Source organism: Ricinus communis, chromosome 10 (genome assembly GCF_019578655.1).
Source record: "Ricinus communis isolate WT05 ecotype wild-type chromosome 10, ASM1957865v1, whole genome shotgun sequence".
NCBI classification, from domain to species: domain Eukaryota; kingdom Viridiplantae; phylum Streptophyta; class Magnoliopsida; order Malpighiales; family Euphorbiaceae; genus Ricinus; species Ricinus communis.
The window spans coordinates 18,883,559-18,910,846 of NC_063265.1; the positions used below are offsets into that span (position 1 = coordinate 18,883,559).

At 31.0% G+C, this 27,288-nt stretch overlaps 3 protein-coding genes across 6 annotated transcripts; 2 read left to right on the top strand and 1 right to left on the bottom strand.

The window, feature by feature from the left end:
* The first annotated feature begins 8,970 nt into the window (after positions 1 to 8,970).
* Positions 8,971 to 13,580, top strand: LOC8277504 (protein RDM16). Of its 4 annotated transcripts, none has more exons than XM_048380216.1 (7): positions 8,971 to 9,327; positions 9,439 to 10,129; positions 10,718 to 10,999; positions 11,138 to 11,560; positions 11,673 to 11,867; positions 11,954 to 12,114; positions 12,551 to 13,580. In XM_048380216.1, the coding sequence occupies exons 2-7, from the start codon at positions 9,536 to 9,538 to the stop codon at positions 13,419 to 13,421; spliced, it is 2,526 nt and encodes an 841-aa protein (XP_048236173.1). In that variant the 5' UTR covers positions 8,971 to 9,327; positions 9,439 to 9,535; the 3' UTR covers positions 13,422 to 13,580. The 4 variants fall into 4 exon arrangements, with proteins under 4 accessions (XP_048236173.1, XP_048236174.1, XP_048236175.1 ...); XM_048380218.1 differs by lacking the exon at positions 8,971 to 9,327 and having other exon boundaries at positions 10,069 to 10,129; positions 10,718 to 10,798; positions 10,881 to 10,999; XM_048380217.1 differs by lacking the exon at positions 8,971 to 9,327 and having other exon boundaries at positions 9,413 to 10,129.
* A 7,076-nt stretch (positions 13,581 to 20,656) lies between these two features.
* LOC8277505 (polygalacturonase inhibitor) lies at positions 20,657 to 21,898 on the top strand. The gene has a single exon (XM_002532350.4). The coding sequence runs from the start codon at positions 20,788 to 20,790 to the stop codon at positions 21,772 to 21,774; it is 987 nt and encodes a 328-aa protein (XP_002532396.2). The 5' UTR covers positions 20,657 to 20,787; the 3' UTR covers positions 21,775 to 21,898.
* A 1,065-nt stretch (positions 21,899 to 22,963) lies between these two features.
* On the bottom strand, positions 22,964 to 26,322 carry LOC8277506 (protein ABHD18). Its single transcript, XM_002532351.4, has 5 exons — positions 25,276 to 26,322; positions 24,440 to 24,524; positions 24,147 to 24,316; positions 23,683 to 23,957; positions 22,964 to 23,324 (listed from the first exon to the last, which is right to left on the bottom strand). Exons 1-5 carry the CDS (start codon positions 25,649 to 25,651, stop codon positions 23,148 to 23,150), a joined length of 1,083 nt encoding a protein of 360 aa, XP_002532397.2. The 5' UTR covers positions 25,652 to 26,322; the 3' UTR covers positions 22,964 to 23,147.
* Positions 26,323 to 27,288: the final 966 nt, after the last annotated feature.

Sequence of the window (27,288 nt, forward strand, 5' to 3'; positions counted from 1 at the left end):
ATATCGAGAGAGTTACAAAAACCCAAATGATGAAAGTCACTGCCTTCTCGAGTCTTGGGAGATTGAAGATGGGAGAATCCCAATTAGGGTTGAGAATAATTGATCAAAAATTGCTCTTTTAGAATTAATTTGGACCTAATTGGTAGAAAAAAATTAAGCTTGAGAGTTGAAACGATGGTTTTTACAAGTTGAAGGTCTAAACTATAAAAGATTTTAAAACTTTTTACCTCTTAAGCCAATCGGCTCTGCGTACAGCCGAATCGGGTATATACAGAGTCGGTTGGCTTAGCATAAAGTCGAATCGGTCCTGTATAGTGCTGCTCGATTCTATGTAGTGCCGGCTGGTCCAAAAATCAAATTTCGCGTCATTTTTTTAGTATTTTTCACTTTAAAATGTCAAAATAAATAAAAATACATCTTCTAAATCTTTTTATTGATAATTATTCAAATTTTAATAATTTTTTTAATATTTTCAATATTTATCGATAATTATCATTAAATATTTTGATAAGTCCAAAAACTAAGATTTTTTAATTATAGATATTTAAAATATTTTTCTATAAATAGAAAAGGAAACCTTAGGCTTAGGGGGGTAACTAAGTACAGAACGATTGGTAAGATTTTGGCATGCGTACTGTGCTTTCTAAAAGTAAACACAAAACTCATTAAATATTTTAGATTCCTACCCAACTTTGGATCAACTTCCTCCTTTACTCTTGAGACTCAAGGATCTCCATAATAGGATGATAACTTGAGAGTTTTAAAGCATCCACATCATCATCTTTTCTTGCTCTTATAATTTCCTTTATTGTTTTTTCATATTTTCTTTGTTAGAAAGATGTTAGGGTTTTGTAGTTTCTTTCTATGATTGTTATTTCTTCTAATGTTATATGTATTAGAATTAGATTTCCTACATGATTTGCATATTTTTTATGACATGCATGGTTCTTGGATTTTGAAGCAGATAACTTTTATGTTCTTGGATTTTAAATCTGATAATATGAACATGTAAAATTTTGAATATGATAATATGATTTTATTAAATTTTGAATCTGATTAGTTAATGAATAGGTAAATATAATTGATTTATATTTCTATGCGAATTAGATTTTAGGGTTATATAATTAAAATTTGAAATCTCTCTTAAAATATTATATTTGCCTACTAGCTGTTATAATTTTTAAAGAAAGACGCTTCGAATGGTTTTTTTATTTACTTGACTTTATATCTATCAGAAAAGAAGAAAAGGTTTGTATTTTTTTTTAAGTTTTCTAGTTAGATTTCATAGTTTTTTTGCTTCTTTCATTTTACTTGTTTTGATCAATTCTTTATCTTCTGCACATGTGAATTGGCTTTTAGGTGCAAAAAACTAAAGGAAAAATGGCAGAAAGACCATCTGAAGCCCTAGAGTCGACCGGCTTAATGCAGAGCCGATTCGACTCTACGTTGAGCTAATCTTGCTCTATGCCTTAAGCCGAATGGCTTTACACATCACGGCCCCTCATTTTCTGATTTTTAATGTATTTTGGCGATTTCATGTCTTGTTCTTAGTTTTTAGGTTTTTTTTTTTTTTATATTTTTCAGTTGTAGGAAGGAGTGTAATAGCTAGATTTAATTTCTTGCACATTTTATCTTTATTTTATGCTTGATATATGCCAAATAACTGTAAAGTAATTTCCTAATTAAAATTTGGATACAAAGATCTTAGGTTAAAAATTAGACCCAACATGAAATTGTAGCTCAATCAGGTTAATCAAATGGTAATTGAGCTAAATCTAAAATCAATATAGACCTAGCAGGCTTTGCCATATTTTTAAATGATTAATTGGGCCATATTAAATTTAAGAACACATAATTCGGCGTCAGCATAAAAAATAGTCCATCCAGGCTTAAAGGCTCGAACCAAAACATAACTTGTAATTGAGCTAGACTAGGTAAAGCCCGTACACAATTAATTAGTAAAATAAATTAATAACTTTAAACGTGGACTGAGCTTAATAAAAATGGGATAGACTTTTAGGTAGACCTCAGTAGCTGTAGTGCTTAATGTGTAAAAATATAATTGTTGCATTTATAGAGAATATCCCATTAAATAATAAAATTAAAGATAAAGATACACAAATAATGAAATTGACTTCCGAATCTATCTCTGAATTTGTGGCATAAAGCTTCCTTATGGAATCAAGAAACGCTAATCTTTAGTAAAAGTGTCCCGGTGAATTACTCGGGTGGCGACTCCCATCTCTGCGCTAGTCTCTATGACTAGTTAGCGTGTTCCCAATTAGGTTGAAAAACCTTTCAGTGACATAGTCGCTAAAAACACTTGGGTACTTGCCCGAAACCGTTGCCCATAGTGAAGCACTGATGTTATTTTCCATTGATAAGACACTTTCTTCGAGTCTAATTAACAATTATATTTTTATATACTTAATTATTTTAATTAAAGTTAAAATTACATTAATGGATTAGTTTTTATATTTATTTAATTTTTTAATCATAATTTTAGTATCATGAGTATTTAATAGAAAAATAAAAAATTAAAATTTTATTTTGCATAAAATTTTTAATAGAACTTTTATTTAAAAATTGTAATATTTTACAGGTTATTTTAAAAAAACTTTTAAAAAATTATATCTTTATAAAATATTATTTTTATCTTTTATATAATATTGAGTTTTCATTATCATATTCACATAAAATAATTATAAGTCTATTAAACATAACTTATAGGTCTACTGCTAATACGATGTAGGTCCATATAAAATCTCACTATTACATATAGTTATAAATAACAAAATTGTTAAGTATTATTTATATGTTCACCAAATATATTGTATTGATTCATCATTTATGAACTATAAATTCATCAGTTTACATATAAATTTATCTTTTAATTTATGAATTTCTTGCGTACGTATGAATCTATAATTTCAATTTATAACTCTTTTGTCTTTAATCTATGAACCTGTAGTTTTTTTTATGTACTTTTAGATGATAATACATGAACCTCATGCAATGAATTTATAGTTTATAATTTATGAATTTATCATTTTTAACTTACAAATCTATAATTCTATAATTGATATTTATAATTCTTATTGATGAATTTATGTTTATGATCTATGATGTTTTTTATAATTTATAATTATGATTTTAAAATTATTAATTTTAATATATTTTATTATAAAATTTTGAAATTTAAAAAAAGACGTAATATAATTTTAAATATAAATATATACTAAAGCGTGATTAGATTTTATACTTTCACAAAACAATTGAACCGTTATTAAAATTTTAGGTATATATAAAATTTTAATTTTAATATATTATACCTTTTATAAAATACTAATAAATTATATCAAAATAAATTTAATATTGTAATAAAAATATAAAATATCCGAATGTATAAGTTAAAATAAAAGGTGTAATAAATTATTAATTATAATAAAATAAAAAATAAAGAAGAAAATATTAAAATTAATAATGAAAGTAGATAAAGAAATAAAAATAAAAAAAAGTTGAAAGAAAAGAAATGAAAAGAAAAGGAATGACACATCTTCATATTTCTTCTTTGTTTCGGGTCCATAATGCCATATGCAAATGGATCTATATTATAACAATTGATAATCATACTCGTTTATCCGTGTCTTACACTGTTGTTATTATTATTTTAATTATAAAATTAAGTTGATAAATATAATTTAACAAAAAATTTAATATTTAATATTATTTTATAATAAACTAACTATTTTTAAATATCTTTAATTTTATAAAAATTTAAAATTTTATTAATATAATAATATAAAAATTATTTATTAATTAATTTTAATATTATAAATTAATATATTAATATAATTAATTTTTCTATCTTTTAAATAAAAAATTAATTTATTATTAAAATATAATTTAAGATATTATTTTTATATAAATTTTTTATCTAATTAAAAATTAATTTATTAGTTAATAAAATATTAAAATATAATTAATATAATATTTTTTCAGGATAGATGTAATATCATTATCTGATTAAGTTAATATAATATTAGAATATAATTAATATGCTACTATATCTTAGGATAGAATTAGTATCATTATCTACTTAGAAAATTATTTATTAGTTAATATAATATTAAAATATAATTAATATATTATCTTTTAGGATTAGAGTCGATGTTTACTTAGAAATATAATTCATTAATTAATAAATTAAATAGAAAAATATAAAATTACACATAAACTTGAATCCCACGTGTCAAAAGTAGTACACATGTTAAAATAAAAATTCCATGTGTAAAAATTAAGCACACATGTCAAAAAAAATTTAGAGTTCATAATATATATATATTTAGGGATTTTTACATAACTATGGGAAAGCAGTCAATATTTCTTTTTTACGATTTTCTTTTTCAAAAAAATTATTTTATGATTTTTAAGAGTTTTTTATTTATACAGTTTCTTTGAACTGCACTGTGGATTCTTTTGATATTTTATTCATATTTTTAAATATATTTTTGTTATTGTTAAATGACTTTTTAATTCTATTTTAATTACATCTTCTGCATTTGGTATATTATAATATATTTTTAAATCACACATCTTTATGTCATCAATATACTAGTTGTTATAAAAAAAAATATAAAATCATTTGATTTACTAATACTAAATATAAAGATATAAAATACAAATAATTAATTTATCTCATATGATTGATTTTACAATAATACAATTAAAAATAATATCATTTCAGTATTTTATAGATATACTTTTAATAATTTTTTCAATAAAGTTGGCAATTTTAATGCAATCTATTTATACGATGCGCCATTAGACATTTTAGGCTGGGATACAATGGATTTGGGTTATAAGTCTATCTTTTTACTACACATTAAAATTTGAGAGTATGCACGTAACTTAAAATTATAAGACATAATTCGCTTAATTAGGTTTCTATATTAATGTATAATATATAATCCATTTAAATCTATTTTTAATAGTTACTTTATTTTAGTATAACTATTTTTATTTTTAAAATAATTAATGTTTAAACATATTAAATATTATAAAAAAAACTAAAACCATATATTTATTTATTTTATATATTATTTATATTTTTGTAGATTAAATTTGTATATGGGTCATATGATGTAAATATTTATTTTGATTCTTATTTTTAAACGGGTTAAACATACTATATTAATTTATCTATTTAATAAACTTGTTGGAGTTGACATTGACATGATTAACAAACAAATGGATGAAATTATAACCTGTTATTTTTATATTATATCTATACATTATGTCACGACCCCACCCGTGGGCCCGTGACCGGCACTAGGGAATGGGTAGGCTTAAGGCCACCGAAACCCGTAGTAAGCCTGACACTCACTAATTTAAACAAATCTCATCTCAAATTAATATTATTAAAGCCACAATTTATCTTAATAGTTACACTTTACAAAATTACTTCGGTCTACCAGAAAAACTAGGCGAGACCCGAAGCTCAGAAAATTTACAACTGATACATTTACTATTACTCATGAGAATCTAAGATTTACCAATTTACATACCAAATCAAATACATCACCCGATGATGAAGGAGTCTAGTTACTGAATAAGAGTCGCGGGAGAACTAATATGAAAAACATAAATGGAGACATCGGTCGAGAGTGAGTTAAAATCAAATAATCTAGGGACTATTGCTTCTTCTCGGAAAACATAGATTATTCAAATCGGTATATCAAACCATACTATAATCATACCTACTATTTCCTTCACATAAAATATTAATCATTCGAATCAATATATCAACCATGCACGTAAATGCAATCCATATTATAATCAATTCCATAATAAAATAAATAAATGAAATAAATAAAAAATATATTTTTTACTTATACGGACGGGAAAGGTGGCTCGGTGAGGACCTAAACCCCAAATCTAGTAGCCATTCGGCTCTCTTAATCCAATAAGATCATGCCCCGAGAGCAATGCTCGACCATGGACCTTACCTGGGTAGTCACTTAAGTATCCAAATAAGAATCTAGTAGCCATTGTCCTCTCTTAATCCAATAAGGCTGGGCAATGGCTACCGCTCAACCGACCAGAAAGTTATATATATCCAATAAGTCGGCCCGGGAGCAATGCCGACTGTGGAAGCCCTCGAGCAGGCTAATACCGGCAGTCGACTGACCAGGGCAAACCCATGAAAATCTTATTACATGTCCATGATCATTAATGGTACCTGCCGTGTATTCCCAGCATGTTCTACAAGCCACATTTCCCAAATCGCAATCACCACATTTAATAAATATCATTGTCTAATAAAATCATTCAACACATATCAAAATAAAGATTAAAAATTTAGGATAAGGCAACGTGCAATTGATGATTTACGTAATATCGTATTATTATAACGTTACTAATAATAATATTTATATTATTTCCAATAATTAATAGTCCAGTTGAAATTATTTACGTTGCGATACTAATAACCATATTATGCATAAACTTTCAAAATAGCATATTAAAATCAAACTTAGCAACAAGCAAGAATGATTAAATGACTTTAACTCACAGGGATTGGGCGACCTCCTAGCTCTCCTCGGTTGGGCGAGCGACAGATCATCTAATCACGGAAAACAATTTATCAAAACGCTGAAACAATCGATCATTAATCCTAGGTCTAGACTCATCGAGAATCTCGACTCGAAAATCCCAGAACCTCCCCTACAACACGAACATTACCCCCCGTGAAAACGGGTCCAGGGACTGCCGGGAAGAACACTTCAAATATCCAACAATTTAAACAATGGGAGTCGGGTCCCCAAACTTCACTATTTCCCGACTTCTACACAAAGACAAAATACGAGGCAAGCAAACCGACAGACAATTATTTTTGATTCACAAATATCATCAAATACTCAATATAACCCAATAAACACAAATTTAAAATCAAGGATTTCTAAGATCAACGGCCAGAGAAATTTACCGAGACGCTCGATCGCTCGGTCGACTCGCCTCCGGCCGCCGGAGTCCGATCGACGATCCGAACACACCATCGGACTCCCGCTTTCGATTTTCCGATCCGACACCCGATCATCTCGGAGATTTGCGGACGATCTCGACCGTCGATTCGCAAACAAAGCCCGATCGCCACGAAACCCGGTGCCAAGCGCAAGTGAGGAGGAGAGTCGGAGAGTCGTCTCCCGATCGTCCATCATCCGGGATCTCGGACCGTAGGAAAAATCCAAATGTCGCCGCCGTACGCATTTTCTCTCTCCACCGGATCTTCCGGCTTCGCGCCACCTCGACTGACACCACAAGCTACAAAACCCGAGTATCGATCGTCGCAATACCGGCCTTCAACTTGCGCATGACGAACGGACCTTCGCTGACTCATGCCATTTGCACGCCAGACGCTGCTACCGACACTGTGTCAGGAACCGACTGACCCTCTCTCGGGCCCACCACGCTACTGCCTCCCCCGCCGACGACACCAAGCGACGACGACCGACTTCCTCCTCTTCTTCTACCATCACCCTCTCTCTCTCCCGATCTACTTTCTCTCTCCCCGATCCCATTCCTTTCAATATCGACATTTGACCCCTGAACTTTTCCTTATTACAATTTGGTCCCTCAACTTCTTAATTACTTACAATTCCATCCATCAAAATTCCAATTTAACCCCCGAACTTTCCTTTAGCCTTTCAATTAAGCCCTTAACTATTTAATTTGGGCCAAAACCGAATTATTGAAAATACACAATTACAAAAATACCCCTGACCGACATATTTATTTACGAAAATACCAAACTCACAAATTTCCATTAAAACCCCATAAAAATAAAATTATACTTTTAATCCTTATTCCAAAATAAATTTTCAATTTAGTCCTAACACACAATTAAATTAAATTAAATAATCAATTTCCAACTTAAAATTTAATACTACTAATCAATTATAATACAAATTTTTTCCAAAATTCTTTTATAAAAACGTCCCTTACAATTTCTACCATAATTTTTCAATATATAATTTTACTTATATAAATATGCATTTGGGAAAATTTTGAATAACTAAATAAAAAATATAATTTATTCCTCAAATAATTTATTTAATTAACTCTTTAAAAATCAAACTAATTGGATATGGAAAAATAATTCATTATTATCTAACATGAACATTCAAAATTTGTATTTAAATCATTCCAATTAAACCGAATAAAAATAAAGCTAAAATTAACTTAAATAAAAAAAAACTCATTATTAAATATATATAAAAAAATTCCGGGTGTTACACATTAACACAACACGTTTACAACACAACACAATAACCTGAATTGTCAGTCTTAATTGTGAGTTTTTGAGAATTTTATTAGAAAAAAAGCAAATGTGCGTTTCAAAAAAAAGAGAGAGCAATGTAAATTTTAGCATGGAAAAAATAAAAGAATTGGAAATATAAGAGAGCATAAAAATAAGTAAACACACGAATGAGGATCACTTTTAAAACCCAAGCTATTATAATCAGATAAGAAAAGATCCATGCATTTGATATAAAAAAAAAAAAAAAAGATGCAAAACAAACACCTGTCATAAGATGCAAGAATCAAGTAACAATTAAAGTTAATTGTGATGCGTCTTGCAATTTTGTACAATTAAAGGAGCAATTTCGGGCAGTTATGGTGTGTAATTGTAAAGGTAAAATTATTAGATGGAGGGTTAAGGAGACCCTTTTGTCACTCCTCTTGTGATGTTGAGATGATGGCCGTTGTCGAAGGTGTGAACCTTCTTGTGGAAATGGGAGCGACAGAGTAATAGCAGAATCTGATACCAAAATTGCAATTCAGGCTTTTTCTAATACTACAGATGCTCTTCGGTGGGAGTTGGGTTCTCCTTTTCGTTGATATCAAGGAGAAAGCTAAGTTTTTGAATGTGTGTGATTTTTTCTTTTGTTCATAGATCAGCAAATGTAGCTGCTGATTGCGCAGTAAAGCTATCTCAACCATTTCCGTATTTTGTAATTGGGTTCAAAATCCACCCCTAATCTGACGTGCTTAATTATGCTGGCTCTTGTTCTGCATAGGCCTTGCAATGAATTTTGCAGTCAAAGAAAAGCAAACAAAGATCAGTAATAATAAAGGTAGATGGACGCATGCAGAGGACGTACGGTGTCGTTCGAGCGAGAAGAAAGGTGCCTGGCCTCACAATAACGCAGTTTGCGCTGTTTGCCTTTGTTAACGGGAGAAGTACGCAGGGGCAGAAGAGTAATTAAACGGTAAAGGTCGAAGACCGACGTCGTTTATTATGAGAAGCATCAGCGAGAAGGGCAAGTAAGGGACTTCACACGCTCTAAATTGATTACAGCTTTAATGTATGTAATGGATTTCAAATAATTAATGTTTTTCCTTTAGTAAGTCTTTCTAATTATTAGATTATTCTAGTTTTAAGTTGTATTTTAGGCAAAGGGTACAGATAAGAGAGAGAGAGAGAGCGTCACTTCGATATTGTGCAGTACCACACCAAACCAAACCCTAGGCCATGGATCGATCCTCCTCTAAACGCTCTCGCGACGACCGTGACCACCGTGAGCGTGAGCGTGAGCACAAACACAGGTCCAGAGATAAAGACGGAGAGCCCGATTCTCATCGTCACCACCACCACCACCACCACAACCACAGATCGGACCGTGAGCACCACAAGTCGAGGCGTGAGGAGAGAGAGAGCTCTCGCGAGCGTGAATTATCGAAGAGCGAACGTTCTTATGAACCAAGAGAACAGCGAGAGAGGGAGAAGTCACGTGAGAGAGAAGTGAGGAGAGAGATTAAGGAGGAGGAGGAGAATGAAGAAGTTTCTAGAAGGAAGAGAAAGGAGAGAGATGGTGAAGATAATGATAATAAGGAGGCTGTTTCTGTTGTTAATGAGAGTGAAAAAAGGGCTAGGGTTTCATTGTCCGAACAACAAGAACATAAGAGAGAGAGGAGGAGATTTGGTGATAAAGCAAAACCACAAGAAGAAGATGATAATTATGATATTAGGATTAAAGAAGAAGTAGAACAAGTTAATGATAATTTGGCATCTGCTGGTGGTGGTGGTGATGGCACTACTGCTATTGGTGGCATTGGAACTCAGAATGTGAGTGTAGTTTGCTAGCTTATTTTTTAAACATTTAATCTTGTTCTATGTCTATTGTTATTATTATTATTGTTATTATTACTACTACTACTACTACTACTACTACTTCACTACTTTCCTAGTTCTTATGTTCTGTTATTTGCTTGCCTGCTTGATTCTTGGTCTATTAAAATTTGATTGAGTTGGATTTTTTTTCCTACATTTGTTGTTAGCATTTTTGTGTGAATTGGTTTACCATAATGCTTGAATTAAACAGCAGTGGAATTACAAGGATAATACGTTTAGGATATGAGATTTGTGATTGAGCCTCGTTTGCTATAGGCTTTAGGAGGGTATGTACTGGAAGGTAATTTAGTTTGATCTTTGTATGATGCTGCCCAGTGCTTGTTATTGCCTTTTCAAAGACTTTATTTTGTGGAACTGTTACTGATAACTATTATTAGTATCACTATTTTCTTATAAAAGTTCATTGATATCTGTGGCAGTTCCTTAGTTATCATTTTGCTGATCGCAATGCCCTTCCTAATTCCAATGCTGATTTATCATAGCTTAGAATGTTAACATGCTTATTTAATTTGATCTTTTCAGGGTCCTGCCCAGGCATCATTCACTAAGACAAGCATTATGGCTGAGAACTCTATGGCCTATGTTTATCCTCTTCCTACCAAGGTATCTTCAATTTCAAACACAAATGAAAATAAGGGAGTTAGTGTTACCAGATCTCATGAGGTTCCTGGAAAATCTAGTACAGATGGGACATCGTCAGCTGCTGGGAAAAGTGGAACTCTACCCCTTGATGCTTTAGCAAAAGCTAAAAAAGCTTTACAAATGCAGAAGGAACTTGCAGAGAAATTGAAGAAGATTCCACAAGTAAGTTTCAACTATGGCATATCTATCAAACACTTGTATGCTTTTTCTATCCTGCAATCACTTGCTCACGTGCACTTTAAAGTTGGGTGTCATTTTTTTCGAATGTTCTATAGCATGTTAACTTTGATAAATTTGTAGTTGAGCAAGGGTGCTAACTCAAGTTCAGATAATAAAGCTCCAGCTGTAATGAAACCGCAGTCTTATGGTATTGGAGTTACACAGGGGTCAGCTCCATCAAAACCGGTTGCTAGTGTTGCAGTAGGGGCGTTGCCAAGTTCATCACCTGCAAATGGCGTGGCTTCTGTTCCTGGACTTGCTAGTTTACCCAATATTGAAGCTGTTAAGCGTGCTCAGGAGCTTGCTGCTAAAATTGGGTTCCGTCAGGACCCTGAGTTTCCTCCTCTTATAAACTTGTTCCCTGGACAGGTGCCAGCAGAAGTTTCTGTGCCACAGAAGCCTACAAAGGCCCCTGTTCTTCGTATAGATGCACTTGGCCGAGAAATAGATGAACATGGAAATATAGTGAATCTGACTAAGCCAAGCAACCTTAGCACACTGAAGGTATGTTTATTCTTAAAAAATTAAAACAATTATACTGATTGGGTTTCCATTTTCTTAAAATCTGTACTATTTATTATTAATTTTACATGTTGCTATGTCATAAACTTTACAGGTGAATATCAACAAGCAGAAAAAGGATGCTTTTCAGCTTCTTAAACCTGAATTAGATGTTGATCCTGAGTCAAATCCTCACTTCGATCCAAGAATGGGTATAAATAAGACTAAGCTTTTGAGGCCCAAACGGATGACTTTCCAGTTTGTAGAGGAAGGAAAATGGTCAAAGGATGCTGAAATAATAAAAATTAAGGTGCCTTTTGCTCTCTCTTGATCCTCTCTTTCGTCATTTTATTTGATATTCTACCTGTTTTTATGTTTTTCATCTGGTAATTACAGAACCAATTTGGAGAAGAAAGTGCAAAAGATAAGAAGGCAAGACAAGCATTACATGCAAAGGCAAACGTAGCTCCTGATATAAATCCCAATCTGATAGAGGTATCAGAGAGAGTTATAATCAAAGAAAAGCCCAAGGAACCGATTCCTGAAATTGAGTGGTGGTAAGTTCATTATTCAAATGGTGGACTGTCAATTAGGCTTAATCCCATTTGCATATTATTATTATTCATCAAGTATTTGGGGTGGACTTGCTGGCTCTTATCCTGGGCTCTTGGGTGGGAACTAGTTCTGCTCTTGTTTCTGACAGAGAGAGAGTTAAATGGTAAAAGAAAAGATTAAAGACTTAAACGTGGTTCAGATTTATTGTAGATATTATGCGGAATATTGTTACAGTACTTTCTAGTCTTTTTAAGAGTCCTATTTCTATGTCTATTGGCATAAATTAGCTGCTGCTCCAATAACTGAAGTCTTAGTGGTAGTCTTTAATTCCTAGTTTAATTGTATTATTCCACTTTGTTTTCTTGGTTCTTTTATCAGTTATTATTTTCCTGTTTATTGATGGAAAAACTTAATCTGGTTATGGTTGCTGGGTTTCAGGGATGCACCACTTCTGTCTGGTGGTACATATAATGAAATTGATGACTGCAATATAAGTGATAAGCTGAAGATGGAGAAGATCACAATCTATATAGAACACCCACGTCCCATTGAACCCCCTGCTGAGCCAGCTCCACCACCACCTCAGCCTCTGAAGCTAACAAAGAAGGAGCAGAAGAAGCTTCGTACACAGCGTCGTTTAGCCCGAGAAAAAGATAGGCAGGAGATGATTAGGCAAGGCTTGATTGAACCCCCAAAACCTAAAGTTAAAATGAGCAATTTAATGAAAGTTCTTGGCTCTGAAGCTACACAAGATCCTACAAGACTTGAGAAAGAAATTCGTACTGCAGCTGCTGAGCGTGAACAAGCTCATATTGACAGGAATATTGCACGCAAACTCACTCCTACTGAACGCCGTGAGAAGAAGGAGAGGAAGCTATTTGATGATCCAAATTCTGTAGAAACTATTGTCTCTGTCTACAAGATCAATGACCTTTCACACAAGAAGACCCGTTTCAAAGTGGATGTTAATGCTCATGAAAACCGCTTGACCGGCTGTGCTGTAATTTCTGAAGGAATGAATGTTGTGGTTGTCGAAGGAGGAAGTAAATCCATTAAGAGGTATGGGAAGCTAATGCTTAGGCGCATAAACTGGGCTGAGGCTGTGGAAGAAGAAGAAGAAGAAGATGATGACATTGAGGAAAAGCCTGTGAACAAATGTGTCTTGGTCTGGCAAGGAAGTGTTGCCAAATTGAGCTTCAATAAGTTTTCTGTACATGAGTGTGTGACTGAAGCTGCAGCCCGGAAAGTGTTTGCTGATGCCGGTGTTGCTCACTATTGGGATCTTTCTGTCAACTTCTCTGATGATTGAATGTGAGTGCTTGCCTCAATTGTAATTTTCCTCATCATTAATATTTTTGTCAAAGTTGAGCTATATGAAACGTTTTGGCAGTGAAGAGTTTGAAAGTACTTTGATGCAGTATTTCAACCGATTATCATCAGCTAATATATTCTTTAGAGTTTCTGTAAATTGGAGTTCCATGTTTCTGAATCAAGCGAGCTATGTGCTTAGGCAGAAAATGCATTAACTATATGAACTTTAATAGCTGCTGTGGTTAGGCAATTGAATAACACTTTTGAGCTCCTGATCTGTTCACAATCTATTAGGGAGGCTGGAATTAAGGAGGTCCATGCCTATGTTGTAGTTCACACTATCTTGCAGTTGCTGTCTTTTTGTTATGAGATTAAATTGTTAGTGCTTTGTAAATGCCTCAACAATTAAACGCAGGATCAATTTACTCCCAAAATCAGCTTTTCCAGTTAAATTAGACCAAAATCTATACAATTAGCCCCAGATCCTGAGCATAAATGCTCTACCGAAACTAGTAAAGGACTATTGTAATAAAATTTTATGGTAATAACTACTCTCTTCGTTCTCTATTAATTCAATTTTTTTTTCAATTATTATCATTTTTATATATTTAATATAACAGTGAAATACTTGTAATAAATTTTATAATAACTATAAAAGGAAAATTTAATCTAGTTTAGCTTTTTTTTTTTTCTGTAATTAAGTCTATTATTTTAATCCAAATGAACTATTAAAAAACTATTTTAGTATATAATAAAAGATTCCAAAAATATAGGATCATGTCCGAGTTAGGAGATTATGCCCATAAAAGGAAACACATTTATATTAGAATGTGAAATTGAGTTTAAGAAGCTAGTATAATTCAAATAGCACAATGATAAAAGCTTATGAAATTGCTTGAAGCGTATGTATACAATAAATAATGGAAAATTTATTGAAATGTCTAAAAAATAGAGCTTTCTAACTTTTATCCCACAAGATATAAACCCTTATAAAAATGCGTTGCTGGCTAAAAAAAGTTACTTTTAACACACGTGCTCAGCTCAAAAACAACTGATTTAAATATTTAAAAAATTACAATAACTTAATCTAACAAGATTATATCACAAAATCTTAAGAAATTAACTAGAAATTTCGACAATAATCTATAATAAATAATAGAATGAGAGAACATAAAGCTTCTTCAACAAACATTCATTAAATTCAAATATGAAAATAGGTAATGTAATTTCATCTATCTATCTTTTTGACTTTTTGTTGTTCGAAAAAATGCATTAAAACTCTTGAAAACAAATATATTATGTAATTTACTTAACTACTTGCATGTAAAATAAGGTGAATATAGAATTTAAGTTCTCAAATCTAAAGATAAGTAAGTAATCAAAAATTATCTGTAAAAAACTCAGAAAAATTGTATATAACAAGTATACAGAGATATACTATAAGTATATCTTTTGAAATTTTGTAAAAATATATTCAAATTTATGTGTTATTGATAAATATCTTGTAAAATACTTGTATTGACTATTATATTGATATAAATAAAAAAATAAAAAATAAATCAATAATAGATCATAAAAAGTAGTTTAAAAAAATATAAAATAAATTTTAAAAGTTACAACAAAGAGTATTAATGAGCATACATTTATAAGTATATATCAGAGGAAAAAAGTACAAAGTAAAAAGTATACCATAAATATATAGAGCCGGGTAATAAGTATCTATCATGAAATTGTAGAAAACTAATATTTAAATAATTTTTTTTATTCATATATATTGTACAAAATTTATATATTGAGAATTAATGAGTATCTACAGGTACACAAAATGTATATATTTACAATAAGCATATAAAATATATTTAAAAGTAAACAATAAAAGGTATATAATGAGTATATAACTAGCATATTTTAAGTATATATTATATTGCGACTATTATTGATTATGAGATAATCTTTTATATTTTTTCTCATATATAGACATTGCAATAGTATTTATTTTTCTTCACCACAACGGTAATTGAAAAGAAAATATCACATATATAAACTTTAATGTAAAGGGTATTCTATTATCAAAGGACAATTTTAAAAGTGTACAGTAAATACTATATACTAAGTATATTATGAGTTTATTTTAAGTGTATAATACTATGATTCTCATTGAGTTTTCTCCATTCCGATTTTATTTTATTAAGTATACAGTGAATTTCTTTTTAGATATTGATGAGCTTTTTTTTATTTGCTCTCATTAATATCATTTTTGTCATGTTCTTGACTATGTGAGAATGAAAGAAATGAGATATAAAATAAAAGATAATAATTATATTATTTATTGTTTCTTGAGTGAGCTTTGTTAGAAAGAAGGAAATCAATTAGCTCAAGCTTTTTATGTATCATTTTTGTTCAAGAAAAGTATTAAATGAATTAGAAAATTAAAAACAAATAAGTATTTAGAATTTTTTTTTTCTTTTATTCATGAGTCATACGCTACCACTTATGGTATAATACTGATTTAAGATTTAAAGATATACAGTAAATAATATATATTAAGTATACAAGTATATTTAGATATATGATACTTGATTCTTATTGAATTTTATTCATTATATTTCATGAACTCAAAATCATAAATCAAACTCAAAATTATCAAATTATGGAAATGTAATCATTTTATTGAATCACATATTGCAATTTAGATGTTTGACAAAATGCATGTGCGGACATAACCAAATAATTTTCTTGCTATTGTTATTATTGACCTAAATGAATACAATAAACAATATATAGTAAGCATATAACGAGTTTATTTCAAGTACATAATACATTAATTCTTACTGAATTTTTTCCATTCAATTTTTAAAATCATCTTTTATATCTTTTTTAAATTTAAATATAGCCATAAGTCCTACTAAGTATACTCTAATAATCTTTTATGTATAATGCGTTAACTAAAAAATCATATGACAATTACATCAAATTCCTCCTCCAATTCTTCTTTGCTATATCCACTTCCTTAAGCTTACTACATAATTCAAACTCACAATAAAAAATCTTAATCTTTCTTGAATTTTACATAAGGAATAACATGATAGTAAGCCTCTTCCGATGTTCGTAAGCTTATCATTTAAAAAACTATAGTTACACCTGAATTTTTCCATAAAAAAGAAAATCATACATATATAAAACTAGAAAATACAAAAAAAAAACTACAAGTTTTAATTTTTTGAAGATCTAATAAAAACAATCTAACAAGATTTACATTTTACTTTTTTAAAATTCAAAACTTTAGTTGTCCTATGCACATATTAACATGATTTAACAAGATCATATCATGTGAATAGAAAAGAAAACTGGACTTTTTGCCCTAATTTTTAACTAATAATTATGATTGACTAAATAATAGTTTTAAAGCAAACATGAGAGAAATTAAAATTACAACAAAAAATTACAGTTAATAGTATATAGTATACTCAAAATATATTATGAGTAGATAATGAGTATGTATTGACGTTATTATTATAATAACTAAAATCAAAACAACAATAATAAAACAAAAAGAAAAAAATAGATAACATACTATGGAGTTCAGGTTTTAGTGTTCACAAAAAATGACCAAATCTTCTCTTATTTTCATTTTCTTATTTTTCTATTTTATATTTTCTTTACCTTCTAAGTTTCTGAACTCTCAAACTGCGCATATATATTTTTTTCTTTTATTGCAATTGTTTTGCATTTTATTAAACATTTAGAGTGCATTTATAGATAACAGAAATGACAGTTTTACCACCATCATCAATATTTTCATTTCGCACTTTTGAAGCTTTAACATCAATATTCTTCTTTGAATGAAAATCATCAATAACTTTCTTTTCTTAATAAAAAAATCTCCATCCTGCTTAGTAGGAGATTTCAAACTTTATTTTTTTTTTCTTCAACACCTCAGCTCCATTTACCGTAGAACGAAAATTCTTTTTCTTACTTATTACTAGGGCTGAGCATGAATCTTGGTGATTTGCGCCCGAACCGAATAACCGTACCGAAAAGTACCAGAACCGAAAAAATCAAAAATTTTTATAACCGAATTGAACCGATCCGAATTTTTTTACTATTACGGTATGGTACTGGTTCTTTAGTAAAAACCGTATCGTAACAGTACCAGAACCGATCCGTCTTGTACTGATCCGGACCAAACCGTAGAACCGAATTTTTTACATATATTTATAAATAATTATTTATATTATATAAAAAATACATATATTAAAAAAATAATACATATACTCTATAAAAAATTATTTTATATTTATCATTTATATAATATATATTAAAAATAACTATAATATTATAATATACTTTATACTCTATAAAAAATATAAGTTATATATATTAATATGTCACATAGTATATTGATACTAGTAATCGAGTATACATACTATAATACTAAATTTAAAATTTATTTACTATCTAGAAATTTTTGACAAGTTAATTAAAAAATTACTTAATTTAATAAAAAGTTATATAAATTAGTAAAAATTATAAAAAGATGTTGTTATATAAATATAATATTATTTACACTATATTTATTCATAAATTAATTTTTAATTATATAATATTTTTATTTTAAGAATAATTATATTAATTATACTAAAAGTATTAATTTATATAAATATTAAAATTAAGAAATAAATATTTTAAAAATAATTTTTATATTATTATACTAATAAAACTTAAAAACTTAAATATTTAGAAATAATTAATTTATTAACTTTTAAAATATTATAAATTAATATTAAAATATAAAAAAATATTAAATTATATTTTATAATTTTTTTTTTGAAAATGATCAAACAAAACTTGAAAAAAATTGTCAAAACATCTTTTAACAATATAGAAGTTCTTTACTTCCCTTAACAACGAAGGTCCTCATTTGTTGTCAAGATTAGCTTAGAAGTTCAAATAAACCTATCTAACTAGAAGAATCAATAGAGGATATTGAAAGCATAGAGTCAGGTAAAATTTCTTTACTTCTTACATATGTTTGTTTATTGTTGATGCTGTTAAGTCTTATTGACGTAATTTTTTACTTTTATTGTAGGAATTATTCAAGATCCTGAGATTGGTGAGTCCCTTATGCCAAGATTAAATGTGGAATGCTAATTTTGAGGGGAGGTAATAACATTTCTTTGCTAATTTTGGACATGTATTTTAGTGCTACATAAAGTTTGTAAATTTATTTATTTTAATGATTGTCATCTGTAAAATATTTTTATGCTTGCAGTAATATATATTTTAATGGTTTGTATTTGAATATTGAATGAATTATTATATTTGCAAGTGATTGAATTGCGAAATAGGTTGTTCAAGAATGTGATTGCAATTTTAATTTAGATTTTCATGCTACTTTGTTTAGGTTGGTAATCATATTTTCTCTAAATGTATTTGATTAAATATAAGATTAAAGTTATATTTTTTAAATTTTTTAGAACCGAAAATAGCACCGAACCGAACTGTATTGAACTGTAAAATTGGTATAATACGGTATTGGATCCTTTTATGTTTGGTACGGTACTGGTACCTTCAATTTTAAAATAACCGAGGTTTGGTATGGTACTGGTGATTTATAAATAACCGAATTGGACCGATCCGTACTCAGCCTTACTTATTACACCTAAATCTTTACTAGTAGAAGAAAAACCATTGCTTAAATCTCTAATAATTTATAGATTAGAATGAAGTTTCTTTTTGAGGAGGATGACAATCGACTATTAACCATAACAATCTACACATAAAATTAAAATTCATAAAACCACTTGCAAGAAGAACTGAATCACTAAAGATGAATGAATAATAAGAAGTTAGATAGAGATTGAAAGAGAAAATAAAGAAAATAGAAAAAAAATATTGAAAAAATTGCAAAATCAAAAACTAAAAGCAAAATATCATGTGAAAGAGAAATAGAATAAGTGAAGAAAATGGTTAGAGACAAAAAAAAAAAAAGTAACAAAATACAACTCAAAAGCATAAAAAAAAAAAAAAAATGCAGCGTATAAATATAAAAGGAATAAAAATAGCGGGTATAATTTCCTCGTAAATAATCAATCTTTCGTTTATCATTCAATATAATTTACTACTAACCAAACGTAAAGTTGAGTGCTTTCTAACCTCCTTGCATCTAGAAGTTAGGTGGATATCAAGAAACTAGTTTTGATACCCTTACATTAGTTATCAAGTCGGGTAGGAAGTCAAAAGAATCTTAGATTTTGTGTCCGACACAAACTCCAAGAGCTAATTGTAGTAATAAGTTTTAATATTTAGGACATAATCTTCTAGTTCAGTCATGATCCTATATCTTTTAGAATTTTCTTTATTCTATTTGAACACTCATAGTTAATTTCGTAGAGACACTAAACTTTTTATGGTTGTTCGATTGTAATGATTCATGCAACCATATTTAGTTATTTTTTTCTAACTCAAATCTTATTTTGTTGTTGGATTATTATTTATTGTCTTGGTTATTATCTTCATTAGATAATTTGAAGCAAATGGGAAAACTTCATTAACTTAAATCAGATTACGTGACATCAACTAGACAATCGGGAATAGACCCTTCCCCAGTCACAGGTTCAGTGAATAAAGCACTAGCCCTTGCTAACTCATGATGAGCTTTTCGTCTGACAAAAGGTAGGATAATCTTAGCTGATGCAAAGCTAAACACTCATCTAAAACAATTCCAAGTATAGAAGAAGCGTTATTCTGAGGAGGCGAGTTCAAAGCTTGAAAAACCACATTCGAGTCCATTCAAGAACAATACGGTTCAGAAATGCTGTCATCTGGGCGATTCAGAAAGGTTGGAGAAGGATCGTATTCGAAGGAGATGCTTCAATGGTCATTCAGATTTGTCACCCCCCATGCTGAGGTTGCTGTTATTTTCTAAGACTTGGACCTCTTATCCGGAATTTTACTTTTGTCTTTTTTAGCTTTGTGAAACGGGATAATAACCGTTTAGCTCATAATTTTGCCCAGTCTGTTTTTTTACTTCTGAGACCCAACTATTTGTATTAATCCTTATATTAATATATCCTGTCTTGTGTTCAAAAAAGAACAATACGATTGCAGCCAACAATTTTTGAGGGCCTCAACCAACCATTGAAAGTAGTGTCTATATTAACTCCAGGCCTCCCTCTACTTGAATTTGAGCTATCACTAGTGCCAGCACTCTTTGAAAATGCCTTTCGTCAATTATTGTAGTGGGAACATATATATATATATATTTTTTTCTTTTTTGACTTTTTCGAGCCAAAACTACAAACAAGATTAAATACCCTAACCTCTATAAATGTAACATTCATGAAGCAATACCAATTCTAAAAATGAAGACCCTTTTCCATTCCCTACTCATTTCCACTCTCTTTTCCCTTTCCTTCTCAGAACTATGCAATCCCCGTGACAGAACGGTTCTCCTCCAAATCAAACAAGACTTTGGCAATCCTTACCTTCTTGCTTCATGGAAATCAGACACAGATTGCTGCAAAGAGTGGTACCAAGTAAAGTGTGACAGAACCACCCACCGCATCATTTCCCTCACCATTTTCGCCGGCGAACTTTCCGGCCAAATACCTCCTGCAGTTGGTGATTTACCTCATCTCGAAACCCTTATGTTCCACAAGCTAACAAACATTACAGGCCCTATACAACCCACTATTGCCAAGCTCAAAAACCTCAAGTCACTCGAGCTTGATCGGCTAAATCTTACAGGTTCTATACCTAAATTTCTAAGCCAACTCAAGAATCTTACTTTCTTGGATCTTTCTTTCAATAGTCTCTCTGGATCAATACCAAGTTCACTTTCTTTATTGCCAAATCTTGATGCTCTCCATTTAGATAGAAACAGGCTTACAGGATCAATCCCAGAATCATTTGGTGCATTTCAAGGCAGAGCACCAGCTCTTTACTTGTCTCACAATCAAATTTCAGGTACAATTCCTGCTTCATTAGCCAATATGGATTTCAATTTCGAAGTCGATTTCTCTCGCAATAAACTTGAAGGCGATGCTTCCATGTTGTTTGGACCAAACAAAACTACCCAATTCATAGATCTTTCAAGGAATTTGTTGGAGTTTAATCTATCAAAAGTTGAGTTTTCAAGCAGCTTGGCATCGTTAGATCTGAATCACAACAAGATTTATGGTAGCATTCCTGAGGAGTTAACTCAAGTAAATTTATCATCGTTCAATGTAAGTTACAATAGGCTTTGTGGGCAGATTCCAAATGGTGGTCAGCTGCAGAAGTTCGATACTACGACATATTTCCACAACCGGTGCTTGTGTGGTGCTCCTCTTAAAAACTGCAGCAAGTAGAGATGGTACCTACCCTGAGAAGTATTTTCTGGTGTATGATTTTGGAAGTGGTATGTTAATGATGAAATTTTGCTGAGGCAGTTAATCTAATTATAAAATAATTTATAAATTATGTTTTGAGAAAGTGAAACGAATCAAGGGATAACAGATATTCATCTGAATTTGTTGACCCACTTCCATGGCATTTCCTCTAATTTATAATTGGGATGGTGGAGATTTGCCGGAGTCACGAGGGGTGAAAAGCAAATGTCCAGTGACCAGAGCTAACTTTATCTTTAGATCGTAGAAATGTTTTGCAGGAGTATTTACATGGAACGTTTTCATGCACTGCCCAAATAAAATTTATGTTTAAAAAGAGATTATGATTTAATAGAAATTTAATATTTATTTTTTTTGATAAAATATTAATAATCAGAAATAAAATAAATTAATTTTTTGTTATATTATATAATATGAAACATTGTATATATTTTTAAAAAATATATACAATATTACTATATTGAGAGATATTATTATAAGATAGAATTTATAAAATTTTAATAATTATTTTTATTTATAATTTATTCAAATTAAAATTGAAATTTTTTATAACTGGTCCACTGTAGAAAGATTCAACTGTATTTGTCTCTTTCCATCGCATTTGAAGTGCATTGATGGGTAGCCCAAAAGTCAAAACCCATGTTCTTGCTTCTGGCTGAAAATACCTACTCCTTCCTTGGCATCACAGCTATTTGTTTTTGTGTACCCGATCATTTTTCAGTGTTCATGAGATTATTTTTTTAGTGTTTCATGATATCTGATATTCTAGGAAGCAAATGTTTAACAGTAAGCGCCCCACAGCTTCAGTAATTAATGTTTTGTCTGCTATTATTTCATGAATTCAGCAGTGTGGATCATCAGGATGGATTCCCCAGCAAATATTCTTAAGACTACCACGATTGTGCTACAAAGACTTATTTAGTATATGACAGATTAATTTCATCCAACAATTCTTTAAGGATTTATGTATAAGCTTTATTTATAGAATTATGCATGCGGCTTACAGTTATATGTTGCTCTATGACATTAAAATTACCCTACATGCATGTTTCTCCACCGACTTTGAATAGGATTTCCCTCGGTAGTTCAATGATTCCCCAATTCAGATATGATATTCCTAAGATCAGTAAAGTTGCCAACTCAAAGGAAAGAAAAGAAAATGGTAAAGTTCCCTTCAAGAGAAACAAAGTAATTCATTCACAAAACACCCCCTTTGTTTTTGCCTCTCAAGGGGCGTTCTGAGATATAAGTTATGGTACATTTACAAGTTTGTCAAGAATAATGGCCGAATATGATTACCTAAAGAAAAAACAAATGTGGTCTTCATCAATATGTTACACTTGAGATTCCTTCCACTCTAATCTGCTAAGTCCATCGACAATTGCCTTACGAAACTCGCCATTGTGCAGAAGGAAGGATGATACATGCCCTCCAGTAACCCATCTCACCTCTGATCCTGGCCAAGCCTTTTGAAGCTCCAAAACAGAATGCTTCGGTATGTAACCATCATCCTAAATGATTTGAATGTAGTTGACTAAGATAAGTTCTAAGATTAAATTTGGCAATGAAACTTTTAGAAACAACAATAACAAATGCACCATAGCACGATTATGAGCACTAAAAGATTTCAGAAGGAAAAAGACTTGTTAAGTTATTAATTGATATAAGAAAGAGATGATGGTAGCCAAGAATTGCAGGAACGTTAACCAATAATATCTATGTGATAGGTAATGAAATGCTAATCCATAAAGGCAAAAGAAAAAATATAAAGAATATTGGACAAGAAACTGAGAACTAAATAACTGCCAAGTTCTCATTAGTGCTTTTAAGTGACATCATATTTATGGTGCTACTAGAAATGTTACTTACAGTTGCAGCAACAAAAATGACAGCATTGGGACTTTTGGGAATTGGAAAGCGCGTGACATCTGTGAGAGACAATACATTTCGCATCCGTTCTTGCACCTCCTGGAGAGTTATTGCAGCCTTTTGCACTGCAAGATCCTCCCTCAGTGCCTCCCAGGCAGTACCGTGCCTTAGTATCCCCTCACAGAATGCCACAGCAGCAGAATGTGGGGAGAGAAAAGGAAGGGTTGCAACAGGTGTGGGATGTAGTGATCCAACCATTGCAGCATGAACTCCCCCTAAATGAAATAAGATCATCAAATTTTAACGAGACACAGATCAAAACAAAAAAGAAGATATATCCTCAGGGACTGTTAATTTTTTGTTTCCCTGAGACAATGTATTGGTTTTTAACCAACTAAATTAATTCTACTGCACCACGAAAGGCTATTACAATTTTGAGCACTGTGAAATAGTATCTTTTTTACCCATGCTAAGTCCACAAACGCCCGTCTTGCCAAACCCTGCCTCACAATCTAGCCAGTGCAAAAGACTTCGTGCCTCATCAATAGTTGCTCTACCTAATAAAAGCAAGTCACTAACACACAAGAGTTTTGCACCAGTTTGCAGCATAGGGCGTCTTTGTCCATAGAAAGGGCTGGAATTTCATTTATAAGTTGAATCCATCGTTATTAGTTTATAACTAAAAAGAAATATCATAATAATAAAAGAGTAAACTTTCATCTTCCAGTAGTAGTAGTAGCACAAGATTGGTTCTAACCTTTCCAATACCATGGTTGCAATGTTTTCCTTCAACAATGGCCCACCAAGTCGCAATCTACGTTCAAAAGTATGGTCCCCGGTTCCTGAAAAAAGTGGCTAATACCTATAATTTCGTACAGCTAACTGATAACTGTCAAATTCATCACTAATGCTAAATAAACCCCACAATTCACAATAAAAATAAAATTTTCCCTAGATGATACAGTTTTGACTGGAAAAAATTTGAATTTATTGTATAAGCATACAAATCATTCTGCCAAAGAAGGGGAACCGCTCGAGCAAAATTATGCAAGTGGAGTCATTATGTATCCTCCATTTAAAATTCATCAAGCCAGATGGGAAAGCATAAAAGTAGCATCTACATTAAGCAAATGCTTCAAGTTTCTTCAATTGAATTCTAATTCAACAATCTAACGGCAGCGCACAACTAATAAACCAGGTTAAAAAGTGACTTTTTACTATTGCTCCTATACAGGTGAAACCTTTGCAGATAATGAGCATCTGCAAACTAGAAAAGATAAAACGAAAACACCTTATTCAAATCTCTAAAACTCCTTATTCCAATCCTGAAAATTAGCTGTCAAAATTGAACTTTAGAGAACTATATATGCAAACATTAAGCTGCACCACACATATAAATTGGCCAGTAAAAACTTGTCAGCACAACCCACGAATGCATTGGAAATATCAGATTAGGCAAGAAAGAAAGCCATAATGATTCCGATCAACATTACGCACACACAAAATCTTTAAAATCAGAAGGGAGATTAAGCTAAGAGAAAATGTTGCCTATAACCTCAAATAAAAGAAGAGGACAAAAATAGACCAGCTTACCTGCAAGATGAACCACACAGGCCATCTTCTGTGGAGGAACAAATTTAGGGGCAAGAAAAGCAACCCTTGCAGTGTGACTCTCAGGGGGCAATGCACTAAGAAGTTGCTCATCACAAGGTGTCCTAAACACTCCCTCTCTTAAACAAGCAGTTCTGGTCTCCCAAACTGTTCTCCAAATGGGTTGTATCAAACTTGGAGGCCAATTCTGACCCTCTAATTCAGGAAATAGCTGCTTAATCATTCTTTCCAAAAGCTCAAGCTTTGAACCACCCCATCCTCTGGAGAAAAACGGTGGGCTTAATTTGCTCCTATGCATTAATGCTCCATAAATATGGTCGAGAACATAATGAAGCATTCCTAAATTAACTGTCACCATTTTTATTTTATTTTTTTGATTTTGAAAACAACCCAGAAACTCAAAATACAAAAAAGGATTGAACTTTATAAGATTTTAATACAGTTGAACTAATATAGATCGTACCCATACAACAATGTAAGCATACAGTTAATTTTCAAGAGAGAAATCTGAGGTAAAGTCGAGATTAATTAAAAAGAAACTCACAAATCCAATAAACAAACGTACCGAACTTTGAAAATAGCAAAGCAATTGGATGAATCTATTTCATATAATTAGATCTAGATAGGAAAATAAATTTGAATATAGAAAGTAATTAGATCCGGTAAATCATAGAAATTGACAAGAAAAGAAAGGGAAGACGAAAGAGAATGGAGAAAACGATATAAAAGAATAAAGAGAATAAAATGGAGAGAACCAAGAATGGATTTAATTAATCAGATAATGAAGAGAGAATCGAGCGAAGATCCAAAACTATGAAAAGAAGGAAGACGGAGCAGGGCATGGAGATGATGATGGTGATTTACGAACAAAACAATTTCAAAGAAAACTGGGGGCTGAGGATTGAGACTGCGCAATGACACGCTGGATATGGGACCCATATTATCTACGTGCCACCGAAAGAGGCTTTCTTTAAGTTTACCCACTTCTTTGTGGTTTTTGTTTATTCCTGTGTTGTTGTTGCTGCTGCTGCTGGGGAGGATAAGGCTCACCTGTTATTGTTCAAATAAGAAAAATTTATTATTTCTATTTCTTTTTCACATTATTGCTCTTGCTTACCATCTTATATGTGTTTAAAAAATAATTGGATTTCTTTGAGCTGTTGATGCTTGCTAATCAAGATTATCAACAGCTTATTCATTAACACGTGCCCTACAGTGAATGAGTATCAAAATACAAACTTCATTGCTATTTTTTAACTGAAATTATATTATTATTTAAAAAGTTAAATAACAAATACAAATCGAGCTAAGCTATTAGCCATAGCATTAGACTAACATGAAATCATCGCCTTCATAGTCAGTCGGTTTCATCTTGCACTCCTAGCCCATACCATACTTTCTCTTATAGCCATGACTTCTATAATGAAAGGCCGGCTAAGACCGTTAAACAATTTGCAACTTGATCTTAATATGTCACCTAGCATCTGTCGAGCGAAAAAACCAATGCTTTCCCTATTTAAGATAGTTTTGCAGCCTGCATCGAAGTTGATTTTAATGAAATCTTCATTAATATTGATTGCAGCAAACATGATTGATCGCGACACATATGGAATCTCAATTCCTTCTTCCATCCACACATTTTGAAATTCATAAAAATCATTATTGAGAACTTTAACAATGGTATTTGTTGTGTCTTGAATCTTATTAAAAACTAGATCATTCTCAGCCTTCCATAAGCACCAGAGAATGAAAATCATACAAGTTAATAACAAATCATCTGCTTGAAAGTTTTGAGATCTATTTTGATTTTATTTCAACTGCCAGAAATCGGTCTTATTATCAATGTTGATATTAAAATTAACTACTACCACATTCCATGTTAGTTCAACAATTAATTTATAATTTACAATTATAATTTGATCTTTAATTTTATTATTAAATATCAAACTAGCATAGAATTAATTTTATTATCAAATTAAAGTCAAATATTCTTTT

Excerpts from the sequence above, each read along its gene's own strand:
- LOC8277504 (XM_048380216.1), top strand. The coding sequence starts at position 9,536 with ATGGATCGATCCTCCTCTAAACGCTCTCGCGACGACCGTGACCACCGT. Across the intron at positions 11,000-11,137 it reads AATTGAAGAAGATTCCACAA|TTGAGCAAGGGTGCTAACTC; the intron begins GTAAGTTTCAAC and ends ATAAATTTGTAG. Across the intron at positions 11,868-11,953 it reads CTGAAATAATAAAAATTAAG|AACCAATTTGGAGAAGAAAG; the intron begins GTGCCTTTTGCT and ends TGGTAATTACAG.
- LOC8277506 (XM_002532351.4), bottom strand. The coding sequence starts at position 25,651 with ATGGTGACAGTTAATTTAGGAATGCTTCATTATGTTCTCGACCATATT. Across the intron at positions 24,525-25,275 it reads CTGTGTGGTTCATCTTGCAG|GAACCGGGGACCATACTTTT; the intron begins GTAAGCTGGTCT and ends CACTTTTTTCAG. Across the intron at positions 23,958-24,146 it reads CGTTTGTGGACTTAGCATGG|GGGGAGTTCATGCTGCAATG; the intron begins GTAAAAAAGATA and ends TATTTCATTTAG.
- LOC8277505 (XM_002532350.4), top strand. The coding sequence starts at position 20,788 with ATGAAGACCCTTTTCCATTCCCTACTCATTTCCACTCTCTTTTCCCTT.